Source organism: Pezoporus wallicus, unplaced genomic scaffold, assembly GCF_028554395.1.
Source record: "Pezoporus wallicus isolate ANWC-B61680 ecotype Strahan unplaced genomic scaffold, APGP_CSIRO_Pwel_v1 scaffold_3294, whole genome shotgun sequence".
Classification (NCBI taxonomy): domain Eukaryota; kingdom Metazoa; phylum Chordata; class Aves; order Psittaciformes; family Psittacidae; genus Pezoporus; species Pezoporus wallicus.
In genome coordinates, this window is record NW_026635478.1 from 6,083,819 (window position 1) to 6,110,997 (window position 27,179).

Here is a 27,179-nt window from a genome sequence, read left to right on the forward strand (position 1 = left end):
AAAAAAGAGAGGAAAAGGAAGGAAAAATCCCAGACTTTAAGGGGTCATCTGGGTGCACTGAGGAGTTGAAGTGTCGTTAAAGAAACACTGCTTTAACTTCCTTCACTCCCCACTAACACATACTGCATTTCAAAGCTGAATTTTGGTGGCTGGCAAACTCATCTGTTTGTACTGCTGGTAGTACACAGCACCTGAGTCATTTCATGGGCAAGCCATGTTAAATCTGGACAAACACCTGGCAAGACAGAGCTCCTGCTGAGAGCAGTTTGCAGTTCAAAGTAATAATATTCATTACAGGATGTAGGTACCACGAAGTTGACTTCATCAAGAGAGAGATTCATGAGGAATAAACACTAGCCTATTTTTTCTTTTTTCTTTTTTTTTTTTTTTTTTTTAAGGAAAACTTTTAAAAGCTTACTTTGATAGTAGTTGGTCAACCTGTGGGCTGGCTTTCATATTTAACCTCAATCTTACCTCATTACCTTGGAATAACTGTACCCAGTTCTGGTTCCTCAGTACAAGAAACACAAGGAGCTCCCGGAGAGGGTCCAGCAGAGGCCACAAGAATGATCAGGGGTTTGGAGCATCTTTTGTATGAGGAGAGACTGCAGGACCTGGCCTGTTTAGTCTAGAGAAAAGCAGACTGAGGGATCTCATATCAGTATCTCAAAGGTGGGTGCCAGGAGGATGGTGCCAGACTGTTTTCAGTGGACCCCAGCAACAGGACATGAAGCAGTGACCATAAACTAAAACACTGTAAGTTTCACCTCAACATGAGGAAGAACTTTATGCTGAGGGTGCCAGAGCACTGGAACAGGCTACTCAGGGAAGCTGTGGGGTCTCCCTCTCTGGAGCCATTCCAAATCTGCCTGGATATGTTCCTGTGTAACCTGCTTTAGGTGACCCTGCCTTGGCAGGGGGTTGAGGTAGATGATCTCCAAAGGTCCCTTCTAACCCTGACAATTCCATGATTCTATGATATAAACTCTTTGTTGGACATGGCCACTGCCTGTGGGTCTATACCACTGTGGGGCTGGGCCCAGGGTGGTGAGACCCCTGATTCACCAGCTGTGGGATTCCCCTGGCTTATCTTGGGCTCCTTCCTTGGGATCACCTTCTGTTGGGGACCAGCTGGTCCTTATTATACTACAAACCCTTCTGATGCATCAGCCTTCACCTGGACTCTGATTGCCTCACAGAACCAATCCTTCACTGACCACTGGGCTTCTAATAAATTCTTTTTCACCCTGCTGGGGGTCTTCAGAAACAGCCCCAAACCTCTGTTTCACCCAGCTTGTCCTTGCCTCTGTGGCTTTTCAGTTGGCCTGACACTTCCACAGTGATTTAGTCCCTGAGCTATTAGTTTGAATTTGCCTCATCGTGTGGATCCATATGCTGACTACTGGACCTAATTCTAACTATGATCTGTGGGTGGACCTCCTGGCTTGATATTGGACCTGTTCCACAGCTGTCTGTGATACTGCTTTATAATCTGGATTCCTGATTTAACCTAGTTGTTCTTTCTGCACCTCTGTTGCTTGAGTGTTGTGGGACTGGATCCTGACTGTGAGGACACTACCCTGCTTGTTAGGTTATCTGCCTTGACTCTGGTCTCTCTGTCTTTTAGGTAGTACCTGGATCTTGCTACACCATGATAAGTGATAAGTAGGTCCTGTGGTTTAGACACCATTTTGAGCAGCAAACAGCTGTATTGCGTGGGGAGGGAAAAAAGCTGAACATAGTGCCCAGATGTACTTAGCTCCTCATCTCCTGAAATATTTAATTTGGGAGATGACATGTCTTGGAATGGTTGTGTGTTTCTTTTGCTCTGAAGATTCAGATTGGAGGGTGTTAGTTCTGTACCATTTCCTTCCTGCCAGCACAGGGCATAGGTTTTACCCTGCTGCACCTAGTGTCTCTGCCTGACTGTGGAGTTCAGCAATGTCTGTGTATGTAGCTGTGTGCAAGTCAGCGCTTTCAGGGCTTTCTTCTCAACTCTGTGGAGCCACATTTTAAAAGCAAAAGTGGAAGTACTGTAAGCCTATGGTATCAAGTCTACAGGGCAAATCCTTGCAGTTTTGGAAGGGTAGAACCAGCCAGCTGCAAACTGTGAGAGCAGCCATCCTGGGTCCAGGCTACTGTTGCATCCAAAACAGTTGTGAATCCCTGTTGAAGAATGTAAAAGCAGGGTAAAGCTCCAGTGATGTTTACCATACTCCTGTGGTTTCCTTATGCACAAACACTGTTGATCTATGTATATCTTACGGTATTTCCCTCCTTTTTTCTTTCTTTTTTTTTTTCCCTGCTTTTTTGGGGAGGGAGAAAAAAGGTACTGCATTGTAATGAATCAGATGTTTGTTTCTGACATAGGTAACAGTCACAACAATCGGTTATGGAGACAAAGTTCCCCAGACATGGATTGGGAAGACAATAGCTTCCTGTTTTTCAGTATTTGCTATATCTTTCTTTGCTCTGCCAGCTGTAAGTAGAACTTGGATCTCTTTACTAAAATATGTCTGACTTGGGCTCACAATTAGGTAGTTTTAAATTGGTGCCTTTGATAGGAAATAATGGAGGTGGGTGTTGCTTCAGAATGTGGACACACACATGCTCAAGTGTATGTTTATAGCTGTGCACATACACACGCAAATGAAACTGCTGTATCTTTACTGCAATTATTTTGGAGATGTGGCCTAGAAAGGAGGTAAGAATAATTTTCACTATTTTGAGAACTGAAGCTATTCTTTGAGGAAAAGCAAAAGAGAAGGTTTTTTTTTTATCAGTATGTTGGTGCCAGAGGTGAAACTTCATTTCTGCTCTTTTGTGATTATGTAAGAACAGCCTGGCGTCCTGCAAGGAGAGGAACAGCTCCACAAAAGAGGTCTAGGAAACTGCATCTGCTTTCCTGCAGGCTCCTGTAAAGCATCTTTGGGCTTCTGGGGTCTTCAGATAAACAAATGGGGAGGGAAATAAAGACAGCAACATCAAAATAATTAGAAAAGACAAAGGGTATCTTAAGTAGCTATCAGTTTTAACAGACATGATGAAATCATAAAGCATATCTTCATCTTCTATGCTTAGTTTGCCTGGAAAACCACACTGCGCTCTAGCTTCAGTTGTGGTTTGGATTTTGTTGTTGGTTTTGTTTGTTTGTTTGTTTTCTCTTAAGGAATTAAAAATAAGTGCAAAGAATAGCTGTAGATCAGTCATGTGACATTGACATTTGCTTCTGACAATAGGGCTTCTGGGTAGGGCTGCTTTGGAACATGACAATCTTTGTTTAAAGTTACCTGTAGATCACAGCAATAAACACATGCTGTTCATTGAAGGTACATGATGCCAACATCAACATGCGCAATTTCAGATTTATCTGTTGAAATAAATAGAACTTTGTCACTGTGGACATTTGAAAATTCAGAAATTTTCTATTTCTAGGAAAGTCTTCTATGAAAATGTCTTTATTTCCTAGCTAAGTATTTGTTTTAGGCATGTAAAGCTTGACTAGTAATTTCTGGTTACATTCAGGGTATTCTGGGGTCTGGTTTTGCCCTGAAAGTGCAGCAGAAGCAACGTCAGAAGCATTTCAACAGACAAATCCCAGCTGCAGCTTCTCTAATTCAGGTAAGGCCCCTAACAGTAAAATGTTTAGGTGAGTATTGGAGAGGGAGTGTGATCTAGTAAAGTACTGAGAATCACAGTTGCTAGACTTTACTATAAATCAATGCTGAGAATCATAGTTACTAGACTTTACTATAAATCTATGACTTGTATTTAATCATTTTGTCTTTTTGACCCACTTCAGTCACCAGATAGAATTAGATAATTGCCTCTTCCCCCTGCTCTGAATGAACATAGAAGGCTTTACAAACCTGCTATTCACAGGCATAGTGACACAAACTGTATGCAATGAGTCTATTTGGCAAATAGTAAGGAAAAAAAAATTATAATAATTAATTCATAACCAGCTTTTAATATTCCCTTAGGTCTTGTGCAACTGCCAGATCCTGAGGTGCTGAGTGTGTGTATATGTTTACATACAGCTTAATACAGAAAAGTGTTCCAGCATAACTGTCTGTATGATAATACAATGAATGCAATAGCATGGTGCACACTCAGATGTGACCCATTGCAGAAAAAAGGAAAAAGCAGTATTCTATGATGCTTGTGGGGATTTTATGAGGGGGTTTTGGGTTTGCTTGTTTGTTTGTTTGTTTTACTGTGGGTGTGTTAGACTCTAGTTCCTAGCGAGAACACTATGAAAAGCATACTTAAGACCAGTGTGTGCTGAGTGTGTTTCCTGGTGCAAATTATATTTACCACAATTGTATACAGAAAGGGGTGTATGTTATTAGGCATGGTGTGATGTGGTACATCACAGTCATTGCAGTCAGAACCCTTTTGCAGCATGTTTACATCGATTGAAGACTTGCTGTCAGTTTGACTTGCATGTCCCACAGGACAACAGTGACTGCTTTTTCACTGAGATTATTGGATTTTGTTATAGACTCTGTGGCGGTGCTATGCAGCAGAGAAATCCTGCAGTTCTACAGCAACATGGAAGATCTATGTTACATCACCGGTGCAAAATCCCAAAAAGCCACCAGCGCCATCTAGCCCCAGCCTGAGAAAACAGGTAGTGGAGCGTCGGCAGAGCTCTCTTCCGTTCTTGCTTTTAATTTGATTGGGATAACCTGCCAAAATCCTTATGAAATGTACAAAGAATTTGGAGAGCTGAAAGACATTTGTAATGGGACATTTGGTTGCTTTCCCCATGTCACAGTGTGAGTAGTTTTCCTTAAAATATTCCTGAGGGACAAGTGTCTTCTCATTTTAAATTTGCCCTGATGCTCGGCAGGTGCCAATTCCCCATTGGTTTATCCCCTTTGAAGTCTCCACTACCTCCCAAAAGATAGTGTAAGTCAATGATGACACTTCCCCATTTTGCATTTGTTTTGCATACAGGAAGAAAGGAAAAAGCTAGCATACAAATTTAAGTTCAGCAGGTGGCTGACCATATCTTTGCAAGCCCTTCTCACTGTGGTACTTTTATTTGGGGCGGTGTGTAGAAATTTGGGCAAATTCATGAGCTATGGCTGCAGTAAAGTGGAACAGTGTTTGTCTACACAGGGGGGATTGCCTAAACATAGTTATGTAGTTTTATTGGCAAGCTTGCTTAGCCTTCAACACCCCTTGTAGAAAGGCCCAGGTCGGCTGCAGGTCTAGCTCAGATACTCAGGGTTTCTAAAGTGATTTTATAGGCCTGGATTCAGCCACTGATCCCTATTGTCCAGAGGAGAATTGCAGTGCAATTTCCCCACAGCACATGTACAAATCTGCACTGACATGATCTGAACACACGTATATATTTTGGTGTTGCAGCATTGCAGCCAGTGTTGAGCAGAGTGTAACTTTGCCATGAGAGTAACACTTTCATGACTGGCCATGAGGAAAGAGGTAAAGCTGAAGTAAGGCTGCTTAGTATGTGTTGCTGAGCTGCACATACTAGGAAGGATTGGAGAATGGTAAAAATAGACAGTTTTTAGTAACCTTAGTATTTTCCCTCTGTTTTCTCTAAAGAGACGGATTTCCCTAATGTATTACTAAATCTCAACTTCCCTGTGAACTCCTAACCCTAATTCATTACCATAGTAAAGTTTTTTTCATCTCTTACAATGGGTTATCTTCTCTTGTCAAAGGAGGCTAATGCTTTCTTTCTCTACCTAGCCTCTTACTCTAAAGACTTGAATGTATATTGAACATCTTGTGCATTTTATTCTCCATAGAATTCCTAGTTTCTTTTCCTCCTATGACAGCCCATAATATTTGCATTTAGAAGCATTTCCACACATGGTAGTGCATGCACTGACTATAATAAATGCTCATTTTATGCCATTTTTTGTCCTCCATTTGATTAATTTTGAACAAGTTTAGTATAATTGCTGCAGAGCTGAACAGAAAAATGAATTAAAAAAGATTGGATGCAGATAGTAATAAAATAAGAATTGGTTGACTTAACCAGGTGGCATTGTCCCATTTGTGAATGTATCGAGCCTCGAGCTATTTGTGTTGATATGTGCAAATACATGTTCTTGATGATGATGTTTAACTGCTTAGTGGTCAAATCAGAGGCTGTAACATTTTGTAGAATGGAGTGCAGTAGCCTTTGATCTCGGCTCCTTGTCAGAAGATTACTGGAGCAGCAGGTGAATTGAAATATGGCTCTTACCTCTATTTTAAGTTGTGTGGGAATAGTAGACCCAGGTGGGATTAGACCAAAGGGTAGGTAATCATTGAGACTGGAAATAAATATTGAAGAAGTAATATTAATATAACTAGGTGGTGGCAGCATCCAGGAGGCAGACAGCACATGCCATGTAGTCAGTATATGATTGGCTGATATGTTGATCACTAGCAGTCACAAAGACGGAAAGACAGATGGAGACCAACCTTGCTTGGAACCAGTTAACAACAAACCTTCTCTGCCTTGCCCCCCCACCCCCCACCACTTCTTTTGTGCCAATTGTAGGGTGTTTATTAGGTTGCCTCTCAGGCTTCTGAAATCAGAACTTCAACTTTGGAGGCAAAAGAAAGGTTTTATTTTCTCCTGATGTGCCTAATTCAGCCTTTTTGGTAAAAGGTGAAATTTTCTTTAGTTGAAAAGACTTCACAGTGCCTAGCTCCTAATTCAAAGTCTATGGGTATGTTTAATTAGAGCTTTAGAAAGATGCTACCGCCAAGCTGGTGTACTCAAGTAGTTAGTATTTTGAGTGCCTTGAGGTTTGGACCCAGTTTGGGAAATTTTGCTGGAGATCTGGTTTTCAGACTGTGCTAGGAAAGTTCTGTGAATCAAATTCTTACCAGATTTAAGTTGATAATTCAGAATCAGCCACTTTGAGGACATCAACCGAGGTTGTAACACTTTTGATGAATTACAAAACAAACCCAAACAACCAACTTTAAATGAATTTACTGTATAGTGAACTTCATATATTTACTTTACTTTTATTCTGATAGTATCTTCTGATTTCATCCCATTTCTACTACCACAGGCTAGAAGATACAAAAGAAAAGGGAAACTAGGCTGTGGTAATGGTTCTGCACAGGTAATAAACCCAGGAGAAAGTGCCTTGTCTGTTCCACAGATCACTTATGATCACATTGATGGACAAGAAGACAAAAAAGATGTGTCTTTCTACATTGAGGAGCCCGGAGGTAATTTAATTTTACTCATGTTTGGGTTAGCGTCTTTTAAGAGACAATGTTAAAGTGAATTAAGCTGATGAAGGGAAAATTTCTGGGGTTGGGGGAAAAAAATTAACCAGTAAAGGAAGGTGCCTCAAACCAAGGACAGTTAATATGCCAAAACGAGGGGGAACACAAATTACAGGAAACCTTCAGATTCATGTGGTGTGAATATCAAAAGAACTTTCTTGGTATACTAAAGTCAAGATGGTGGATATATTGTTAATTCTGTTTTTTTCAATTATCTCAGAGGTGGATGGAAAGCTTCTTCCTAACTACCCCATCTTTAAATTTTACCTTACATAAAGCCTGAAGGAAGGAAAATGAAACATGAAAAATATCTTTACTTTTTTACAGCACCCTCTTAAACGCTGTGCAAGTAAATTATGATAGGAAAAGCTGAATATTTTTATGCGTATGCCAACCATACGGTTTTGATAAATAGGGTTTTTTCTTGCTTCATTTAAAATATTGTGTGTTGGTATAGGAGGCTGTTGCATTTCAGCCTGGAAACTGCTTAAATTTCACTGCTGAGCTAAGGTATTGCTTTGTTTGTAGGATTCATTTTAATTAAGTTTGTAGTGGAAATGTGGGTATGAAACAGTGTTGTTCACTATAAAGTCAGGGTTTTTTCTTGAAAGCTAACTTTTCCACCTTTGTGTTTGTTTCCTTTGTCTGATGGGATTGGGGAAAACTGTGCTAGTTCTGGATCTGCTAAGACTTTAGCTCAATGGGAGATTGTTTCCTCATAGTCTTATAGGAGGACTTATATTCGATACCCACAGGTATGCAAAGTCTTGCCAAGTTAACTGACATATTCAAAGATGCTGGCTGTAGTCTAAGGTATGTTATCAGGTGGTGCTTTGTCTTGAGGTTTATCAAAGGCAGATGAAAACCTAACATCAACGCTGTATAAAATTGCTGCTCTTATGTGATATTGAAGCTGACACAGAATTTGATATGATGGCTTCTTTAATAAAAACTACTTTATATATTTTTGCCTCAGAAGGAATATATAGTGTCTTCTGTATTGAACATAAACAAAGGTAGGAGTTTTATTGGGTTGCTCTGACTTTATGTGGTTCCTAGACTGTATTGTCAATGCAACTGTCATGTACGACACAATAGTCAGTCAGATGTGGAATAGCAGGGATCTGAGAGCCGGGGCATACTGAAGCATATCTAAAGGGAGTATGAACATCTCACCCCCACAGGGATTTAGAGGGACCTTGAAGCCTGTGCTTTGTGCAACTGATAGACATGAACTGCCATTGTGGAAGAGTTTCTTTCTTCCACTGATTGAGGTTTTCATTACTCCTCATGTTCTTTTTTGTTTTATAAACTCATATATATCTTATATCTGTCACTTTGAGGATGGGACGCTTTTCAGCAGTGGTGATATTTTCGTTGTTGTTTGGTGTTTCCAGTGCTTTTTATAGGGTTCTGGGAAAGGGGGTGGATGTGTGATTTATAAATTTGCTGCTTTAACTGCATTCTTAACAGAATACTGCGTTCATTCTCAGCATGTTTATTAGATACATGCAGCTTCCCTTACTGATCATGTAATAGCAGGTTTTACTTAGTGTATTTTGATATTCTGGTATCAGTTGGTGATGGAGAGAAGCAGCAACGTGTTGTGTAACTTGTAACAGTAAAGATGCTGAAGACTATGTTGTCTGTAGTCATGACTCTGAAAATGCACATTTATTCACTTAATCTATGTTCCTTAAGCATTCATAGTTAGTCTGAGCAAAGAGATTGAAATCCAAGCCTGTATCTCTTCCTGCCTGACATCTAGGTAACTGAGGAAAATGAAAGATTTTTTTTTTTTCCTCTTTTTCTGAAAACGTTTTCTTGTTCTTTATTAGAGCTGGTCTAATTTATTCTTGTTCTGAGAAATAGTCATGCATATTATTCCCTTACCAGTTAAGTTTTATCTATTTTTCATTTTATTTCATGTTTTGCCTTAGGCAGTGTCAGACTTAAGTCACACTTCATTTGATTTTCTGATTTATTCCTTCTGTTGCAAAGCTTCCAAGAATGCAGCTGGCTAACTTGATTGCTCAATTGACTGAACATTCTTGACACCTCTCAAAAGTTTAAACCTGATTTCTCTTGGTAAAGTTCTTGCCAGAATTAATAGGTTTCTATTCTTGGGAAGTGAAAGTACTAGGCTTCAAGCCTGTAAATGGGAGTATTTTTTCCCTCTCAAAAAGCTGAGAGTAGAAAAGGCAGAGAAAATAATAATAAAGAAAGGCAATTGAAAAGGGCCATGCCAGCTTCTGTTTCAGTGTTGCTATAGTGGAATATTTTATTCATTGATTGAGGAGACTGGATGTTTTACAGATGATGGCAGACTTTGGGGTTGAATTAGACATCTTTTATAGGCTTGACCTAGGAAGAGCAGAGCTGTTGCTTTAAAATAGCTCTTCTAGTCTGTTGCTTTAGTCAGACGTAAGAGAGACTGTAGGGAGACCTGAAACAAATGCCTGGCAAGTGCAGACAACAGAATAAACAGTCCCATTAAGGCAATTTTACATTCTGGTCAGAAATAGACTGAAATTAAGTTAAAATTTCCTTGATAAAAGGGAGCTTTGCCTTAATCCAGGAACCACATTGTATGAATGTGCCTTTTCATGAAGTTAAGGTTTTTCTTAGGATACCGGGTTCATATATCCATGTCCAAGCAGCATCCTCTTGGCTTGCTCAAAACTTGCTTAGGAAGCATGTTTTTCAAAGCTAAGCAAAAATGCTTACTTCTTCTATATGAAGAGAAAAGGGAAGCTTTATAAAGCCTGTAGATATGATCATCATTAAGGTTTCTGGTATACTTGAGTATGTAATAAACATGTAGTGGATAGTGTGTGATGTAGAAGCTATATCTTTACATACCATAAATGTGGAAGCTTGAAACAAACACAATAACCTAAAAGGAAGACAATTCCTGACTTAGTTCTGCACCATGCATGGAGTTTTGGGTGTAACTAACAGTGCTCTAACCTTGAGAACTTGACTGTCTTCGCAGGAATGGAAAGGCCAAAGAGTATTCTGCAGTAATAGTTTCCTTGTTTGAAACCTCTCAAAGTGATTAAGATATTTAGAAAGAAATTAAAAAGGAGCAGCTAAAGCAAACATAGATTTAAGAAGAACAAATCTGAAATGTAACTGGGATGCTGAAGATACTCTAGTGCGGTATATTCTTTTCATGAATATCTATTGCTTCTGCTGAGGAGCTCCTGCATACTGGGGTGTATAGTTTATATTTTTCCATGTTGTGATTTAAAACCCGCAATGAATTAATCCTCACCTGAGATTATAATTGTTCTTTATAGTCTTAAAATTGATCTTTACTTTTACTTTCACCAACTCTTTTGTACATACTTTTCTGCAGCAGGGTCTGTTATCAGTATGACAAGACATGTATGAACTTTTCCACCTTTAATATTCCTGCAAGACTAAAAGAAGGCACTTAAGTATCAAGATGGTAGCTACTTATGATAGCAAGAGTGAATGGCAAATCATAAAGACTGATCCAAGTAGAAGAAAAACAAATAACATTTGAGTGTAACTCAAATCTTTTGCATACACTTGAATTTTGTCTTGGAATAACAGCTAGTCGCTGCAATGTATGCTTCTCAAAATGAACTGAATAGCTGTTTCATAATGTTTTTATTAGGGAGGAAAAAAATTATAAAAACGTGAAAGTTTTTGGACCTTGAAGGGCAGCCTCCTGGGACATCAGCAGATGGAATATATTATTTTCTGTCAGTTATTGTAGGTTGTATACACAACTCATTACTGTAAAATTTGTCAAAGTCAAAAGACTCTTACAGTGATAAATCTCTGCTAGGGTAAAGACAGAATTCCCTATTTATCACTGTGCTTTTCTTGTTGCTTTTTGGAATTTCTTGCATGTGACATATTCTCCCCCTCCCTGATTTTAAAACAAAACTGCACAAGAGTAACTTTTCACCAGGAGGGTGGGGGGGGGAAACTAGTTTTCAGTGACCCCCAGAATACCTTTGTAAGCACTTTTGTATAAAGGTGTGTAGTAGTGTTAATGTTGATTTATTCTGTCTGTAATGCTAGTTTTGATGCTGACACTCAAGAATTCACCTATCTAGTAATGGATTGGTTGTTCCTAGAGATTGATTGCATTTCCACTGGGAAAAAGGGCTGCTTTCTCTCAGTGGTGTAGATGGATCACAATCTGCAGTGCATATAAGGAAGCAAACATGTTAAATGAAGTGGATTCATAGGTTCCAGTGCTGACAAGCTGAGTGAAAGGTGAGAAAAAACATGTGGCTAAAATTAACAGAATAAAGCAAACAGCAAAGCTTTTGAGGGGCTGCATAACTGTCAGTAAGTCAGAAAAACGTAAATATAAAGGTATGCTCCAAAGTAGCAAGAGAAAGTATCCAGATACAATGCTTCGGAACAACGTCATGCTCTTAAGGAGGTAAGTTGAGCAGATGCTGGTGGTTTTGCAGTAAAAATCTATATTCAGCATAGGGCTGTTTAATTTGTCAGTCAGTTCAGGACTTCTAGGAGCTAATGGTACTTGTCTGTGCATAAGAATTCTGGAAACATACCTGTATGCCTCTACTAGAAAGTTTTTGGTCTTTGCTGTTTCAGCCCTGGCTGCCCCAAGTGAGAACTTTCAGTGAATGCTGTAGTTTATCTGCCTCTGCCAAACTTACTTCTGATTAAATCTGGCAGCTTTTGAGGTTTAAAAATTTATTTTTACTCTGTATATATTCAATTTCCTGTTCTGCCTGATTTAGGATCAGAATTTAGATCACTGGTCACACCAGACTTGAGCAGGCATTTTGTACCAGACGTTCCCAAAGACCATGAGAGTGCATAGTGAGAGAAGGTATTTGCAGCTCTCAAACTTTTTCTGATTAGTAATATCAGCCAAACCAAATTTAGACCTTTTAAATTAAATTAATTTTAATTAATTGTAATTAATCCAGAAAACATTTTTGCTTCATCAAAGACAGTACATTTGATTAAACTTCATTTAGTTGATAATGTTCCAACTGACTTCAGTTATGATGTAAAATTGAATATAACTGTTCAGGAGCAGCAAAAATAAATTTTCCTGTATGGTAGGGAGACTTTGATGACATTGGCTTAGTATAAGCACATGGTGAATGACAAGTTTGTGTTACAGAGCTGGAAACTCAAATGAGCAACAGAAGTCCTGTCCACCATGGACTGGTTGTAGTGGTGTTTCCGGGAAAGCTGAGTATTAAAACTGGGAGAAAAGACAGTATCAGCATAGCAGTGAGGAAAAAATAATAATTAAGCTGCAAAGGAGGGCATATCCTAGAATCAGCTGTTTTGTTGTCAAAAATTCATTTTTCAAGAAACTGTTAAACAATGTAGAAAATATGTGATGTGAATAAATTATATTTGAGTAAACATGTTGCCTAGTAACAAAGGCAGCTTTTAAAAGTGAGATTAAATTGACCTAATCAATTATGTAGTTTTTGCTAAGCTGTTTCGTGGTACTGATTCAGATTAGATATAAGGAAGTTCTTTACTGTGAAGGTGGTGAGTCACTGGATCAGGTTGCCCAAATAAGTGGTAAATGCTCCATCCCTGGCAGTGTTCAAGGCCAGGTTGGACAGCATGTTGGGCAACATGGTCTAGTGTGAGGCGTCCCTGCCTATGGCAGGGGGGTTGGAACTGGATGATCTTAAGGTCCTTTCCAACCCAAACCATTCTGTGAATCTATGTGGCCCTGAAAATTTTTGCTCTTGGATCCAGAATATACATCATGATAGTCTTGCTGTGTAGGTGTCTGGGCAAGAGAAGGAAGGAAGAAAACACAAGACCCTGTCATAAGGATGTCATGGGAGAATTCAACTGTTGACCTTAAAGACAGAAAATAATTTTTTCCTTTTATTATATTTGAGCAACCAACAGACTCTTCTCACAAACAGGACTTTGTGGGCTTTTCCTGATACCTGTGTCTGAAGGAATGCATTCAGAAAACCTACTATTCAGCTAGGTCTTCAGTAGCCTCGGTACAGAAAGTGGAGAGTAGAAGGAGTTTTCTACCTTTGAGTTGTACTTCTAATGGTTTGATTAAAAATATGAAAGGTGTGTTGGGGTGTAACCATAAAATGATAGACTTAGCCAACCTTGGCAAGGAGAGAGAAGTGAAATAGAGTTATTGGAATTTGAGAATGAAAACTTAGAGTTAATAAATAGAAGCAAAACTACAAAGTGTGAGGTTCAAAGTCTTTTTTTTTTTTATAAATGAGAGGAAGTATGTTATAAAAGTAGAATTAAAATTTAGTGCTAGTATAGCTGAAATTTTGAGATTTAATTGCTATTAGTCTGATCTAATCCTTACAAAAGAATCAAACACAATCTGTTTTTTATGTATTTTAAAAGTTGCAATAATAGTAAAAAAATGCAATGAAAACTGTAACACATACTTCTTAATTTCTACCTATTTTCCTGGCATTTATGCTCCTCTGGGTCCTAAGGTTTCATTTGCTGCAGCAGGAGAAGAGGAAGTGGTACAATGAGTTGTTGAAATCTGGTGTCCTTCACAGGGAGGAATATGATGTTTGTCATGACAGTTTGATCTTCCTCTCCTGAGATTCATTTGGGGTCACATACACATTTCCTAACACACATTTACGTATTTCTTCATTGGTGTGCAGCTCCAGGTTTCATCCAAATTTACGTGTATGCTCCCTTTTATGTATGTGAGATAGGATTTCTTTGTTCTCTGTTACCCTTAAAACCTGTTTTGTCCTGCTCCAGGAGTTCATTTTTATTTTAACTGACCATTAGTGAACTGTTTATAGCTGTGGGGTCTCCAATGCTAAGATTGTGCCCCATCTCCTATTTTATGTCTCTGTTCCTGTACACTGCATCCTGTGTTTCCACTTCTCAAGGACTCTGATATTCTACCCAGTCTGTATTTCTATAAACTATGTCATTATTTAGTTGTAAATATCTCATGCTAGTAGTATAACTACTGTTACTACCATAGATATGAAACTATGATTGTACAACACAAACAAAAGTAAACCAAGTTAGATATAGACACCTGGTCAATTAGAGAAATTGCTGTTACAGCTAAATCACTTAAAGTGAAACCAGGAAGAGTTTGGATAGAGCATAATTCCTTAGGTCTTTCAAATTCAGTGCAAAACTTAGGCCCTGTTGCTAGCAGTGCTAATGCAGGATAATACAGAAGAATTCAGGAGACACAGGAGCTCCACAGTAGATATCCCAAGCTGTCATTTTTCCAAAATGTAGGAAGGATAGGAAAAATCTGGGTAAATTGTTTCTTTTCATGACCTGCACTTGAGATGAAAATCTATGCAGAGTGGAAGCTTGGTCCAATTATACACTTGGTCCAATTATACACTTGGTCCAAGTGTAAGGACAGCAGTGATGTGAGGAAATAATGCTTTTTTTTTTCTTTTCACTGAAAATAAAGACTAGAAATTGTGTTACTTGCTATTGTTTGGCTAATGATTCAGCGAAAAGCTTATTGAGTCAACAGAATGGAAAGGATTACTCTCCCTGAAAACACTAAAGTCAGGTTGCTTTTAGTTATCTGGGCTTGCAGAGTAAGTAGCTAAGGAGTAAGAAAGTGGTCAGAAACAACCTAAAAGCCTCCAACAGGACTGATAGGAGGCTGGTGAGATGCATGGGTGGCCTATAAAAGGGCACGCAATGCATGCTTTGAAAGGAAGGGAAGGAGGAATTTCTGTTTCTAGGAAAGTCAGTTTCCTAGAGTAATCCTGAGTGGGCAAACTATTTGTAAAAAACCCAGATAGTGGGAAGGACGTAAGTAACCATGAATGTGAATTGGCCAAGAGCAATCATATCTGGGGTATACATAGGGGTATTTTGTGATGTGGCAATATGTGTTGGTAGATAGGACAGAGGCAGAAGGCAGTTTACATGTAGAGTTTAGTTAGTCTTTCCTGTCTTATCCTCATATGTGCATAAACACAGGATCTGGATTATGGCCTGGTAAATTATCTTAGGCCACTGCAAGAGGGATGAAAACTTGTTGGATGATACTTAACAAAATATTTACCAGTGGTTTGCTATTTAACTGAGAAATGTGTTCAGTGAGGTTTCTGAGCCTCGTGTTATCAAATAAGTCCATCAGTGGGTCAGATCATGGATTAGAGTACAAGTTTTCTTCAATATGCAGTTGATATCAACTCGGAAGTGGCTGAGAGTACTTTGGAAGATAGCCTTTGAGCCTCCGACAGAGGAAGCAATGCTCATGCAATTCACTCCTGGTTCATATTTCCCTACTAATCCTGTATTTCAGTAATTTACTGCAGTGATCTGTTTTTACACTTTTTTGATACCAAGTATGAAGGCATGTGCTTGACCTGATCTCTGATCTATTAACAAGCTGTTGATGGTACACAATACCAGTGTGGAACAGCTAACCCCCTTTGCTGCTTAACACTGGGGGATGTGTTGCATTCAAATGAGCCCATGTAGGCAGAGTCTGTTCTACTACAGCATAGCTCTGCAAAACCTGCATAGCTCTGCAACACCTTCCCTTTTTTGAGGTCATATGATCCAAATTATTTTTGGGGGAGGGGAGAACCAATTTGGGATTTAAGGCTTTTCTTTTTATAGAGGGCTTGAACTCTGGTAAAGACAGTGATTTTCCAATTCTGTTCTAAGTAGTCAATTAATATTAAAAATTATAATGCAGATTGTGCATCAGAGAATAAGAAACTAATATGTAAATGGAGCTTGCCTGGAGAAACAGTCTATGAAACTTACCTTTAAAAGCACAGATAAGTATGTGCCGTGCAGTTTGGATCTGTCTCATTACTGCTACTTTAAAATCTCATCTTTGTGTTATATGCTTCAGTGAGGTATCAAGTCTCACTTCAGTGCAACCCAGAATACAGAATATGTGATGTAACATGCCACAGACCAAACTTCTAACAACAGTAATTTTATTTCAAAATGCAAGGTACATCTCTGTGTGATCCAGTGGATTAGGAAAGGGAAAGGGGTGGGGGAACCACCCAACCAGCACTTAGGCCAGAGGTGTCATAGTGAGCAATTGTAGTGCTGTAGGCTGTGAGGTTTTCCATTACAGCTCTGTATGGAAGTCAAGGTGTCTTTGAACTACCTCAGAGTCTTTTCGCTGAAGGTCAGAAGCAGATACTTAGCCTTATTAATGGGAATAAGGACAAGGTTTGGCATTTTCTCCCTTTTTTGGGGGATGTGTGTGTGTGTACACTTTTTTCATAAAAAAAACAAGAATTGACAGCTTTACCTCAAACTCTTTTCCACACACACAAAAAAAATAACAAAAAACAACAGAGGTAGTTAGAGACTGTTAAAATTAAAACAGAAGATAATGATAAAGCTCCATCATGTAGCAGTGGGTTCTTAGACAGCAATAGAAACCCTGTTTTCATATTGAGGCTGTATGTAGAAGCCTCACCTTCTGTTAAGGGGGGAGTGCTGCATGACTCAATGTTCCTGGATTCTGTCCCTAGCTCTGTTACTGATTTACTATGTGACCTTGGGCAGACAATTAACTCACTGTGCTTCAGTTGCGTCATCTGTTAAATGAATACAAGTCTTGTCTCTGTCATAGAGAGATTGCAAGTCTTAATTGTTTATGAAGTGTTTTTAGACTGACACAGCATTACAGAAGTGAAAGATGCTATTAGTCAATGCAGTATTAAACATAGGCCTACATGTTTGTTTATTGTTAGCATAAACAAGGAGGAGGGGTAATCAAGAGTGTCAGCTTTTGCAAGAAGAGAAGCTGTTTTTTTTGCAGAAAATGCAGTGAATGCTCTGTGGGGAAAACAAGATGTGATTTAATCCAGAATTGTAAAGCTACTTTTTTAGCCGCAAAAATGTGTTCTTTATGATGGGAAAGACAAAACATTATTGTGGGAGATCAGGCAATCGTGTTAAAGAAACTATGGTGCTTTTAGCTGGTTCTACTTAAGTGGTGTAGTAGCAAATTTACTACTCTTTTAAATATGCTTTGCATCTTGAATGTGAGTTACTGTGCCTTGTGAAGCATGTATTTTGCATACCTTGTATGTGTGCTGGGAAGCCTGTAAAGATTCCGTAATTAGAAGTAAAAGAAACTGGTTCTTTGAGGGGATGGGTGTTGGTGTGTGTATGTGTGTGTTTATACATACTCACATATGTGTGTTCTCCTTTTTTTAGTTTTGCTCCCTGTTTAGATGCCCATGTGTTAGCCACTCTTTAAACAGTTTTAGTTTGCTTGATATGCTTCTTTACATAGCATGCTGTTTGCAGTCTCATAGATGAAGGCTGGAAAATAGTTGTGATACACAGGTATGTGTGGTGTTCTTTCCAGATGTTTCCAGCCACAAATCATAGAATCATAGAATAGTTAGGGTTGGAAAGGACCTTAAGATCATCTAGTTCCAACCCCCCTGCCGTGGGCAGGGACACCCTACACTAAATCATATCACCCAAGGCCTCGTCCACCCTGGCCTTGAACACTGTCAGGGACGGAACATTCACAACCTCCCTGGGCAACCCATTCCAGTGCTTCACCACCCTCACAGGAAAGAATTTCCTCCTTATATCAAATCTAAACTTCTCCAGTTTAAGTTTTAACCCGTTACCCCTTGTCCTATCACTACAGTCCCTAACGAAGAGTCCCTCCCCAGCATCCCTATAGGCCCCCTTCAGATACTGGAAGGCTGCTATGAGGTCTCCACGCAGCCTTCTCTTCTCCAGGCTGAACAGCCCCAACTTTCTCAGCCCGTCTTCATACGGGAGGTGCTCCAGTCCCCTGATCAGCCTCGTGGCCCTTCTCTGGACTTGTTCCAACAGTTCCATGTCCTTTTTATGCTGAGGACACCAGAACTGCACACAGTGTTCCAGGTGAGGTCTCACGAGAGCAGAGTAGAGGGGCAGGATCACCTCCTGGTCACACTCCTTTTGATGCAGGCCAGGATACGGTTGGCTTTCTGGGCTGCAAGCACACACTGAAGCCGGCTCATGTTCATTTTCTCATCGACCAGCACCTCCAAGTCTTTCTCTGCAGGGCTGCTCTGAATCTCTTCTCTGCCCAACCTGTAACTGTGCCTGGATTGCTCTGACCCAGGTGTAGGACCTTGCACTTGGCATGGTTAAACCTCATGAGGTTGGCATCAGCTCACCTCACAAGCGTGTCAAGGTCCCTCTGGATAGCATTCCTTCCCTCCAGGGTATCAACCGAACCACACAGCTTGGTGTCATCGGCAAACTTGCTGAGGGCGCACTCAATCCCACTATCCATGTCAGTGACAAAGATGTTGAACAAGACTGGTCCCAGCACTGATCCCTGGGGGACCCCACTCGTTACTGGTCTCCAGCCGGACATTAAGCCATTGACCACAACTCTTTGCGTGCGGCCATCCAGCCAGTTCTTTATCCACTGAGGGGTCCATCCATCAAATTGATGTCTCTCCAATTTAGAGACAAGGATGTCGTGTGGGACAGTGTCGAATGCTTTGCACAAGTCCAGGTCGATGACATCAGCTGCTCTACCCCGTCCATCAGTTCTGCAGCCCCATGATAGAAGGCCACCAAATTGGTCAGGCAGGATTTCCCCTTAGTGAAGCCATGCTGGCTGTCACCAAGCACCTTGTTGTTTTTCATGTGCCTTAGCATGCCATCCAGGAGAATCTGCTCCAAGATTTTGCCAGGCACAGAGGTGAGACTGACTGGTCTGTAATTCCCCGGGTCATCCATTTTCCCCTTCTTGAAAATGGGGGTTATATTTCCCTTTTTCCAGTCATTGGGAACTTCACCTGACTGCCATGATTTTTCAAATATGATGGCCAGCGGCTTCGCAACTTCATTTGCCAGCTCCTTCAGGACCTGCGGATGGATCTCATCAGGACCCATGGACTTGTGCACGTTCAGATTTTTAAGATGGTCTCGAGCCAGATCCTCTCCTACAGTGGACCCGAGGTCTTCATTCTCACAGTCCCTGCACCTGCCTTCCAAGACTTGGGTGGTTTTGTCAGAGCCTTTGGCATTGAAGACTGAGGCAAAGAAGTCATTCAGAACCTCAGCCTTCTCCAAATCCTGTGTAGCCTGTTCTCCTGAGAGTCTTCCTGAGGGGGCCTACATTCTCCCTAGTCTGTGTTTTATTTGCTACGTACCTGTAGAATCCCTTCCTGTTATCTTTAATACCTCTAGCTAAATTTAATTCTGACTGAGCCTTAGCTTTCCGAACCTGGTCCCTAGCTTCATGGACAACATCCCTGTACTCTTCCCATGCCACCTGTCTTTGCTTCCACTTATTGTAAGCCTCTTTTTTCAATTGAATTTTCCTCAGGAGCTCCTTGAATCTTTGCTTTTACTTTTAAGCTTTGGACATGTTTCCATGCACCACCTGGAATAAGTGCTGTGTTGGAAACTATGGCCTGACAATTTGCCTAAAGATAAACGTGCAAAGGACTTTTACACCTTTCTATCAGTTTAATCCTATTAGGGGCTAAAAAAAACCCTGTCTGTCCAAGTATAAATAGAAGGAGAGAAGTCTAAGAAATAAAACTTTGCTTCAACCTCTGTGACTGGTAAAAATGGACACATTCCAGTTGATGATCTTTGTTTTTTGCAAGTAAAGGTTCAAGAAATCTTCAGAGGGGTAATTAGACAGAGATAGACAATTCCCACATTTAAAGGGGTCTTGTTTGCTGTTACATTGTTAATCATCATATTTGAATAATTTCCTATTTATGCCTGCTGCATCTATTTCTGGATAAGATTTTCCTTTCTGCTGTTCACATGAGTGCTATGTCTAAGAACATGAAATCAATGCACTTTTCTATCCTGTCAGAAGTGGAGCAATGGGTCAGTACATTGATTCCAGTATTACATTGAGCCATTATCTGGTCTAGTGACACTAACATTTTTGTTTATTTATTTCTACTTACTCCAGTAGAAAGTAGCATATATAATGAGAGTGGCTGTGTTTTAGGGATGTATGTAATGTTTTGTTGTCATCATTGAACTTCTTCCATTAATTGCGATATGCATGAGATCTGACAGACTGAAAAGAATTAGTTTCTCTGAAGACTGTCCGCAGTCTCTGTTAATCACGAAAACTTAGTAAAATAGGTGCTGCATTATGTGTCTGCCAGTTAGAGGAAAGCAGAACTCTGAGTATTTTTCATGACTTTTGCAAAAAAAGAAAAGCAGCTGCTTCTCATTTACTTAACCTTGCTTGGGCTGAATTTAATCAGTAGAAAACATCTGGAACTGATTCCCCTTCAATTTGGAGTGTCCAGTACTCTGCTGTGTACATACAACTGGTGCACCTTTAGCTTTAGAATACTTGGCTAAACACTGTTTTGCAATGTTGTTATCTTTTTGGAAAGAAAATAGGAAGCAACAGTAATTTCCTAATGAGCAAACATTTGCAATGTTCTGTATAGGTTGCATCGTTCATTGATTTTTTGCAGCTGTTGTATGAAACATATTGATCAGAGTTAATGAATTTCTAAGTAAGACTGCTTATTTGTATTGATCAAAATTGGGCCAAATTCTGAACTCTTTAGCATTGAACTACAACTGATGATACAATTTGACCTTGTTACTTTTTTGATAGGATGTGATGTTGAATTCTGAGCAAACTTTGAGGATGTAAAAAAAACTTCTATGATGTACGAGTTGTTGTGCTTAAAATTCTTAGTCTTTCTTGCAGAATTAGGCTGTTGAATTTCTATAACATGCTAATGATATTTACTTTTCAGCTGATGGTTCTGTTAAAACTAAAGCAGTCACTGAACTGAATAGTAATACTGGATAAACTGCTAAACAGTGTTAGAAAGCCACTTGGTAGGAGATATATGGAAAGAAACCCTGATGCATTTAAGCAGTGTTTTGTGTAGACAATGCATTCCTTCCTTATAAGAGAAGGTGGAAAAAAAGGAACATATACTCGTTTTCAATATTAATCCTGTTCACTTGCAGGAGAACATTTATATTTAAATGAACCTCTTTGGAAACCATAAGTGAATAATATATCCCTGGGAAAAGCTCTACCTTCTTAGTACTCTCCTGCAGAGAAATTTGCAGCGACTATACCAGCTGATGTGGCAATGATTTCTATGTGAATTCCTCTGGGATAGGGCCCAGAGAGGTATAGGGAAGGGTGATGAATCACTTTGGACATCCCTTCCTCTCTGCTTTGCCTCCTCTGTTAGGGCATTCTCTTGGTTTGTGTTCTATGCTAATGTGGGTAACACTTGTATATAGCACCCTTCTGTCTATTATGACAAACGTGGTCGGTATTACTCAACTCGGCAGAAATGTGCCCAGCTTGGAAATATAAAGTGATGCTGATGTCTTAAAATTGTATATTAATCATATATTATTTCTGCATTAAGCATCTTCCATTGTTGTCAAGGAAAAAAACTCCAGGGTTTCCTCTTTTTTGTTCTTATTATGGTCTGTCGCATGTGGTCTCACCAACACAAGAATTGTGTGTAGACGGCATGGACTTAAACTTCTCTATAAAAGGGGAATAATGTGGATTTTTTTTTTTTCCTCTTTGAATAAGGTGAATTATGAGCAGAGCATCTGTAAAACAATTCTGATAACCAATTCCAGGAATTCTGGCTTTCACACAACCTGGTACTGAATGTAACTCATAGGTATGTAAACTGTGGCCATGTTCTGACCCTTTGAATCCATTTATGTTCTTTTAAGTATTATATTATGCTGAGTTCTCAGAACTTGATTCCAGTTGTCAAAAAAAAAAAAAAAAAAAAGCACTGCATAATGCCAGTATTTGTTACTAGCTTGCTAGTGGCTTTTTCATTTTGTTTTTAATGGGGTGAATCAGACCATGTCAATGGGATACTCTAGGCCTGGTTGTACTAACTCAATTAAGATCCATTTCAGGTCAGGTTGACCTGAATCTATCCTAGATTAGTTTGTGCTGAGTGAGCCATCATGAAGCAAGTGTGTGCTGGCAACCTGAGATGGAAGTCTACAAGTTCCTCTTGCTCTTTTTTTGAAGGGCCCAGATTGGCTGTTGTTTCAGTAAAAGAGAGAGAGCATGCACTTACTTTTTGGTGTACGTGGGGGCACAGAAAACTTAAGGTTCACACAGATTAATTCAGACAGCCTGATAAGCAGAAAATATATGCAATAGGGCATGAAAACTTGTCTTAGCATAATAGAATATTAGTGTTATGTAGGATTTTTCCTTTTATTGCTGCAGAAATGGTATCTCCAATTTCTGCGTTGCACTGTTTTTAATAAGGCAAAATCACAGTCATAAAACAGTAGGGCTATTCATATGTCATACAAATGACATCAGTTTTAGCTGATAGAGATAGTTGGGTAAGATAGTGGTAGCTTTTGCAGGGAATTACTACGCTTGGTAAAGATCTTCAATTTACATTTGCTATCTTCTGCTTAAGTCTTCTTAAAGGGGTAAAGATGTTTGCTAGATAAAGAAATGCATTAGTATATGCCAAATTCAGACTAGCTGGAGTGGTAACAGCCTGGGGAGGAATACTTCTTGAATTTCTCTTACAAATGGAGAGCAAGTTGAGGTCTATAAAATGTGTCAGTAGTAATTTTGAAAAAGAAAATATTAATCTGAACAAGTTTACTGTTTATTATTTTAAAACATTTAATTCAGAATAAGGCTTATTAAGGAGAGCTCTGATGCTCTCTTCCTCTACCTCCTTCATTTCCGTATCTCCCCTCTCCAGCACTGAATGGACCTTAATGAGTTCCCATTCCTCCCTCCCTCCCTTTGCTTAGATTCTGCTGTGACTGGGTCATGCATTTCTTCTCTGTTTGGGATGAAATTATCCAAGAGACTTCTCCAATGTTTATCTTGTTAGCTTCTCTATCAAACATCTGAAGAAACCATGCTGCAGTGAGATAAGGCATCCTAAATTTGCACACCTTCCCTTGTGTAGTGTGAATTTGTCTCAACTCAGATGCTGAAATAAGGTGGATTTTTCCATGAGACTCTCTCCATAGGAATCAATCTTAGCCATGAAAAAAATAAGGTTTTGTTGTATAAAGGCTCTCTTCAATTTCAGTGATGTATCTAAGTAGTTGCTTTCGCAACTGACCGACTACTCCAGGGTAAATAATGCTGCTGAATTTTGTCTCCATCATGCCAGCTTTCATTTAACCTGTTGAACTGCAAGTAACTGAATATGTTGTGCTGACTGCCACTCTATAAGGACCTCAGAGTGCAACAGGAGAGCACTAATGTCTCAGTTATGAGTTTTTTGTAGTTTTAGATGAGCGATGGTTAGATCTGGCCATAAAAGAAGCAGGTACTTGTCAAGGAGGTGTTTCATGTGCCATGCTAACAAAGATCATCATTACAATAACCCTTGCAGAGCCAGAAGTGGTCAGTACTTTGAACCAAGCAGAAAGATCTTCCCTTAATTTGTGACTTCAATATAATTTAAATCTGTTCCTCAGATGGAAAAACTACCATGTCCAAATCTGGCTGAAAGAATACTATTGAACTTGTGGCTTGAAAGCCAAGTCATAAGAAAAACATAGTCAATGCTCAGAACAAGGAATTAACTGCACAAAAGCATCAATGAAAAAGGGGGCTGGAGGAAGGGGAGATGGGGAACAAGATATTAATTTTTCTCTACTAGTCTGAAAGCCCAGTGTACAACAGCCAGTAGCCTTTAGGATGCCAAGAGTCCAAATGGCAGTGAAAATCATGGGTCTAATGCTTAAGGATTGTAAAAAGGGTTGTCACATTATCCTCTCAAAAAGAAGTAATTTGCCTCTTGGGTTATGCCTTTGTAATTTCCAGGGTCTGTAATACCTTCCTCTAAAGGTTTATTGGAATAAAATATTTTACTTATATTCTAACTTTCTAGGGTTGTGACATGGTGCTTCACTAGTGTTGCATATTTTCCCAATAGTGAAATTAAGAGTGTTTTGAGAGCACTACATGAACTTTCCATTCAGTGGGGAAGCACACATTCAGATCTGTACTAAAATCAGTGTAAACAAATTTTGATGTTTTCTCAACTCTGTGTGAGCAAATTTACTGAATGAGACCCATCAAGAGTTCTTGGATACCACCTCAGACTTGGAAAGTCCCACAGCTGCAAACCCCAGGAAGTTTTCAGTGAAGCTAGCACTGTGTATTTGTCCTGTCCTTATGCATCTGTTCTTCACCTCTGTTGGAGACAAGGCAGTGCATAATACAGTTCTTTGTCCTGATCTGTTATCTGATATTAGGAAAATCCAGCTGTTTGTTCCATTTCAGGAGTTATTCAGAAGTGCACACCATTCCAGGATGGTACATGTATGGTTGCATTTGAATGACCGTGGAATCTTGCTACCCCTCCAGTTAATTACCATAAACATATGTAGCGAATCATCTGTTTTGTCCAGATTTAATGGATGAAACAAAATGGCTATCACTTGAAACCATTGCTGAATGAACACTTGAAGTCTTAAACACTTTTTTTATGTAACCTATGTATCTGTTTTTTGCCAAAGGCAAAGGCAGAGTTACCTGTTCTCTTCTAACCTAGTTTTTGAATGCAGTAGGAGTTGTTTTGAAACAAAGTGCCTTTACTTTTTTTCAAAACCCAACTTCCTTATGGCAGGGAGCTAGCAGTGAGGTTGAGAGTACAAACTCAAGTCAGGGAGAATTCTGCAAGGATAGTCTGTGGTTTGTGTGTCAACAGATAGCAGAACTTCTTTAGTTGGCCAGTGACAGCAAGGAGATCCTGATCATATCTGTAGTTTGTGTCCTCTTGACACTGTGTCTGAAACCATAATACATGATCAATTTACACTGATCATTAGAAAACAAATTATGCTTGCATTTTTAGTTTAAAATAATTAACTGTTTGATTGGAAATCAAGATGATATCATGAAAGTTGTTTTTCCCTGCTGTCTCTGCTAGGGTTCAATATCGGTAGCTATGTGTATATATAAAAATGTCAACTCTGATAAATCATGAGATTAATGTCAATAAGATTGAGAATTAAGCCATGTCACTTTCACACATAGCAGAGATTACCTCAGTAATGTGGCTTAAAGAACCACAGATGGAACCAAAGCCTTGTAATGCGACTGATAGGGTAAGAAAATACATACCTGTTATAGTTTGTATATCTACAAATACCTTCTCTAAAGATGCTGATTCCAGCCAAGTCACTCCTCAAACTGAACATTCATCCAGATTTCTCTTTGGAATTGGCAGCATCTACAGTACTAACTGTTGTATTCGGCAGTCTCGGCACTAGCAGTATCTCTCAGTTCTCTGCTTTTCAGGGCTTCATTGCACATCTCTTCAAGAGGAATGCTATTTTCTCCATGTAGATGCATTTTATGGGGAGAGTGGGCCAGTGAAACTGAGAAGTGCAAGGTGTGCTTTAAAGATAAGCTTTTTTCACCCTCTTGCATGAAGGTCCTTTGGTGGAAGGAAAGGCAAGACATGCAGCAGACCTGTGTATCTCATTACACCTGTCAGTGTGGTTCTTGCTGTTGCTGTGATTTTTCAACCAAAATCATGGCCAGTTGCCAGAGGAGAATTAAGGTCACCCTAAAAGCTGCAGAACTGATTCAAATGTGTTTCCACAATGTCATCAGTATGGAAAGACTTTAGGAGTCAGTGCGTATGTCAGCTTAGAAACGTACCTCAGTTATAAACATCATTGTCCCCTTGTCATGTAAGCTTTTTGGTTGCTATTGGGAGTGTTGAATAGTAGTTATGCTGGGTCTTCTAAAGCTAATAACTTCAGAGTACAGCCATAAGAATATATTCCTGAAATACATAGAATTTAATTTTAAATAAAATATGTTCAGTTAGTTTGCAGCATTTTTAGGAAGATAACTTATGAGGAGGGTTGTGTTTATAAGATGTTACAGTTCAAATTCTATGATCTGAAGATCTGTCAGTCAGAATTTTTCATAGTATTGAGTATACATAAAAATGGCAATTTTGAATTCCTTTTTAAATAGTTGTAAGTTAGACATTTACTCAAATTACTGCCCTGTCTAAAATATTTTATCATTCAACATTTAGCAAATAAGTATTCAGAGCAAATTTATTTGAAATAGGAAGGAACACTCTCATGAAATGTAGTATCTTTTCACCTGGAATATACAAGATAACAAAGGGAACTTTAGGTGGAAATAGTTTTGACTTAGTGCAGTCAATAGCTACAAATGATTTCGCTGAACTTGCTTTGAGTTTTAGGACAAATATGGCAATTATTTCCTCTAGCATTTAGATTTACTGTAGTTTACAGCATTTTATTCTGGTCACTATGGAATAAGCAGGTTGGTAACAATGTTTTATATCTTGAATTTGTGATTAACTGCTAGTCACTGGGGAATTGTTCTACAAGGATTCGTGTGATGCAAAGAACTGCATTAGATGAGCAAATAATTGTGTCATATTTCACTGTAATTACAATAATGGGGTTTTGTGTTCTTGTGAGTCAAAACATTGACAACAAGTCAGAAGATGTTTCTAATTTTATTGTCACTGCAGTTTGTATGCTTTGAGCATTAAGAGGCATGAAAAATAAAAATGTTTTCAGACTGGTTTATTTTCTTTAATAGCCACACTAAAACTGTACTTCCTTTTTAAAATAAACATTTTTACTGTAATGGCAGTTCTGAATCCCATAATGGAAAGTAACTTTATATATTTATATTACATGATACATTCTCTATGTGTAATTCTAAGAGTTTTATATGTGTTGAGCTCTCCCTGCAGAGCTAACAAGCTGCCAAATTACATTTCACTGACTACTAATTTTTTTCATTTTAAAGTTAAGTTCTTGTTCTGTAAAAAAAAAAAAAAAAAAAGGAGGGGTGGGGGGAGACAAGCAGTGAAGAAGGATCACTTTTGAAGCTATATTAATCTTATTTTTGTTCATGTGTGTCTGCTGTG

The 27,179-nt window shown here is 39.1% G+C and overlaps 1 protein-coding gene across 2 annotated transcripts in view; it reads left to right on the forward strand.

Annotated features, from left to right (window-relative positions):
- LOC130608425 (potassium voltage-gated channel subfamily KQT member 1-like) overlaps nt 1-27,179 on the forward strand; it is a 466,916-nt gene that overhangs the window by 56,067 nt on the left and 383,670 nt on the right. For both annotated transcript variants that reach the window (XM_057426291.1, XM_057426299.1), the window contains 4 exons: nt 2,371-2,481; nt 3,526-3,621; nt 4,505-4,633; nt 7,050-7,212. In XM_057426291.1, the coding sequence (XP_057282274.1) occupies nt 2,371-2,481; nt 3,526-3,621; nt 4,505-4,633; nt 7,050-7,212 (499 nt within the window). The remainder of the gene's footprint in view (nt 1-2,370; nt 2,482-3,525; nt 3,622-4,504; nt 4,634-7,049; nt 7,213-27,179) is intronic.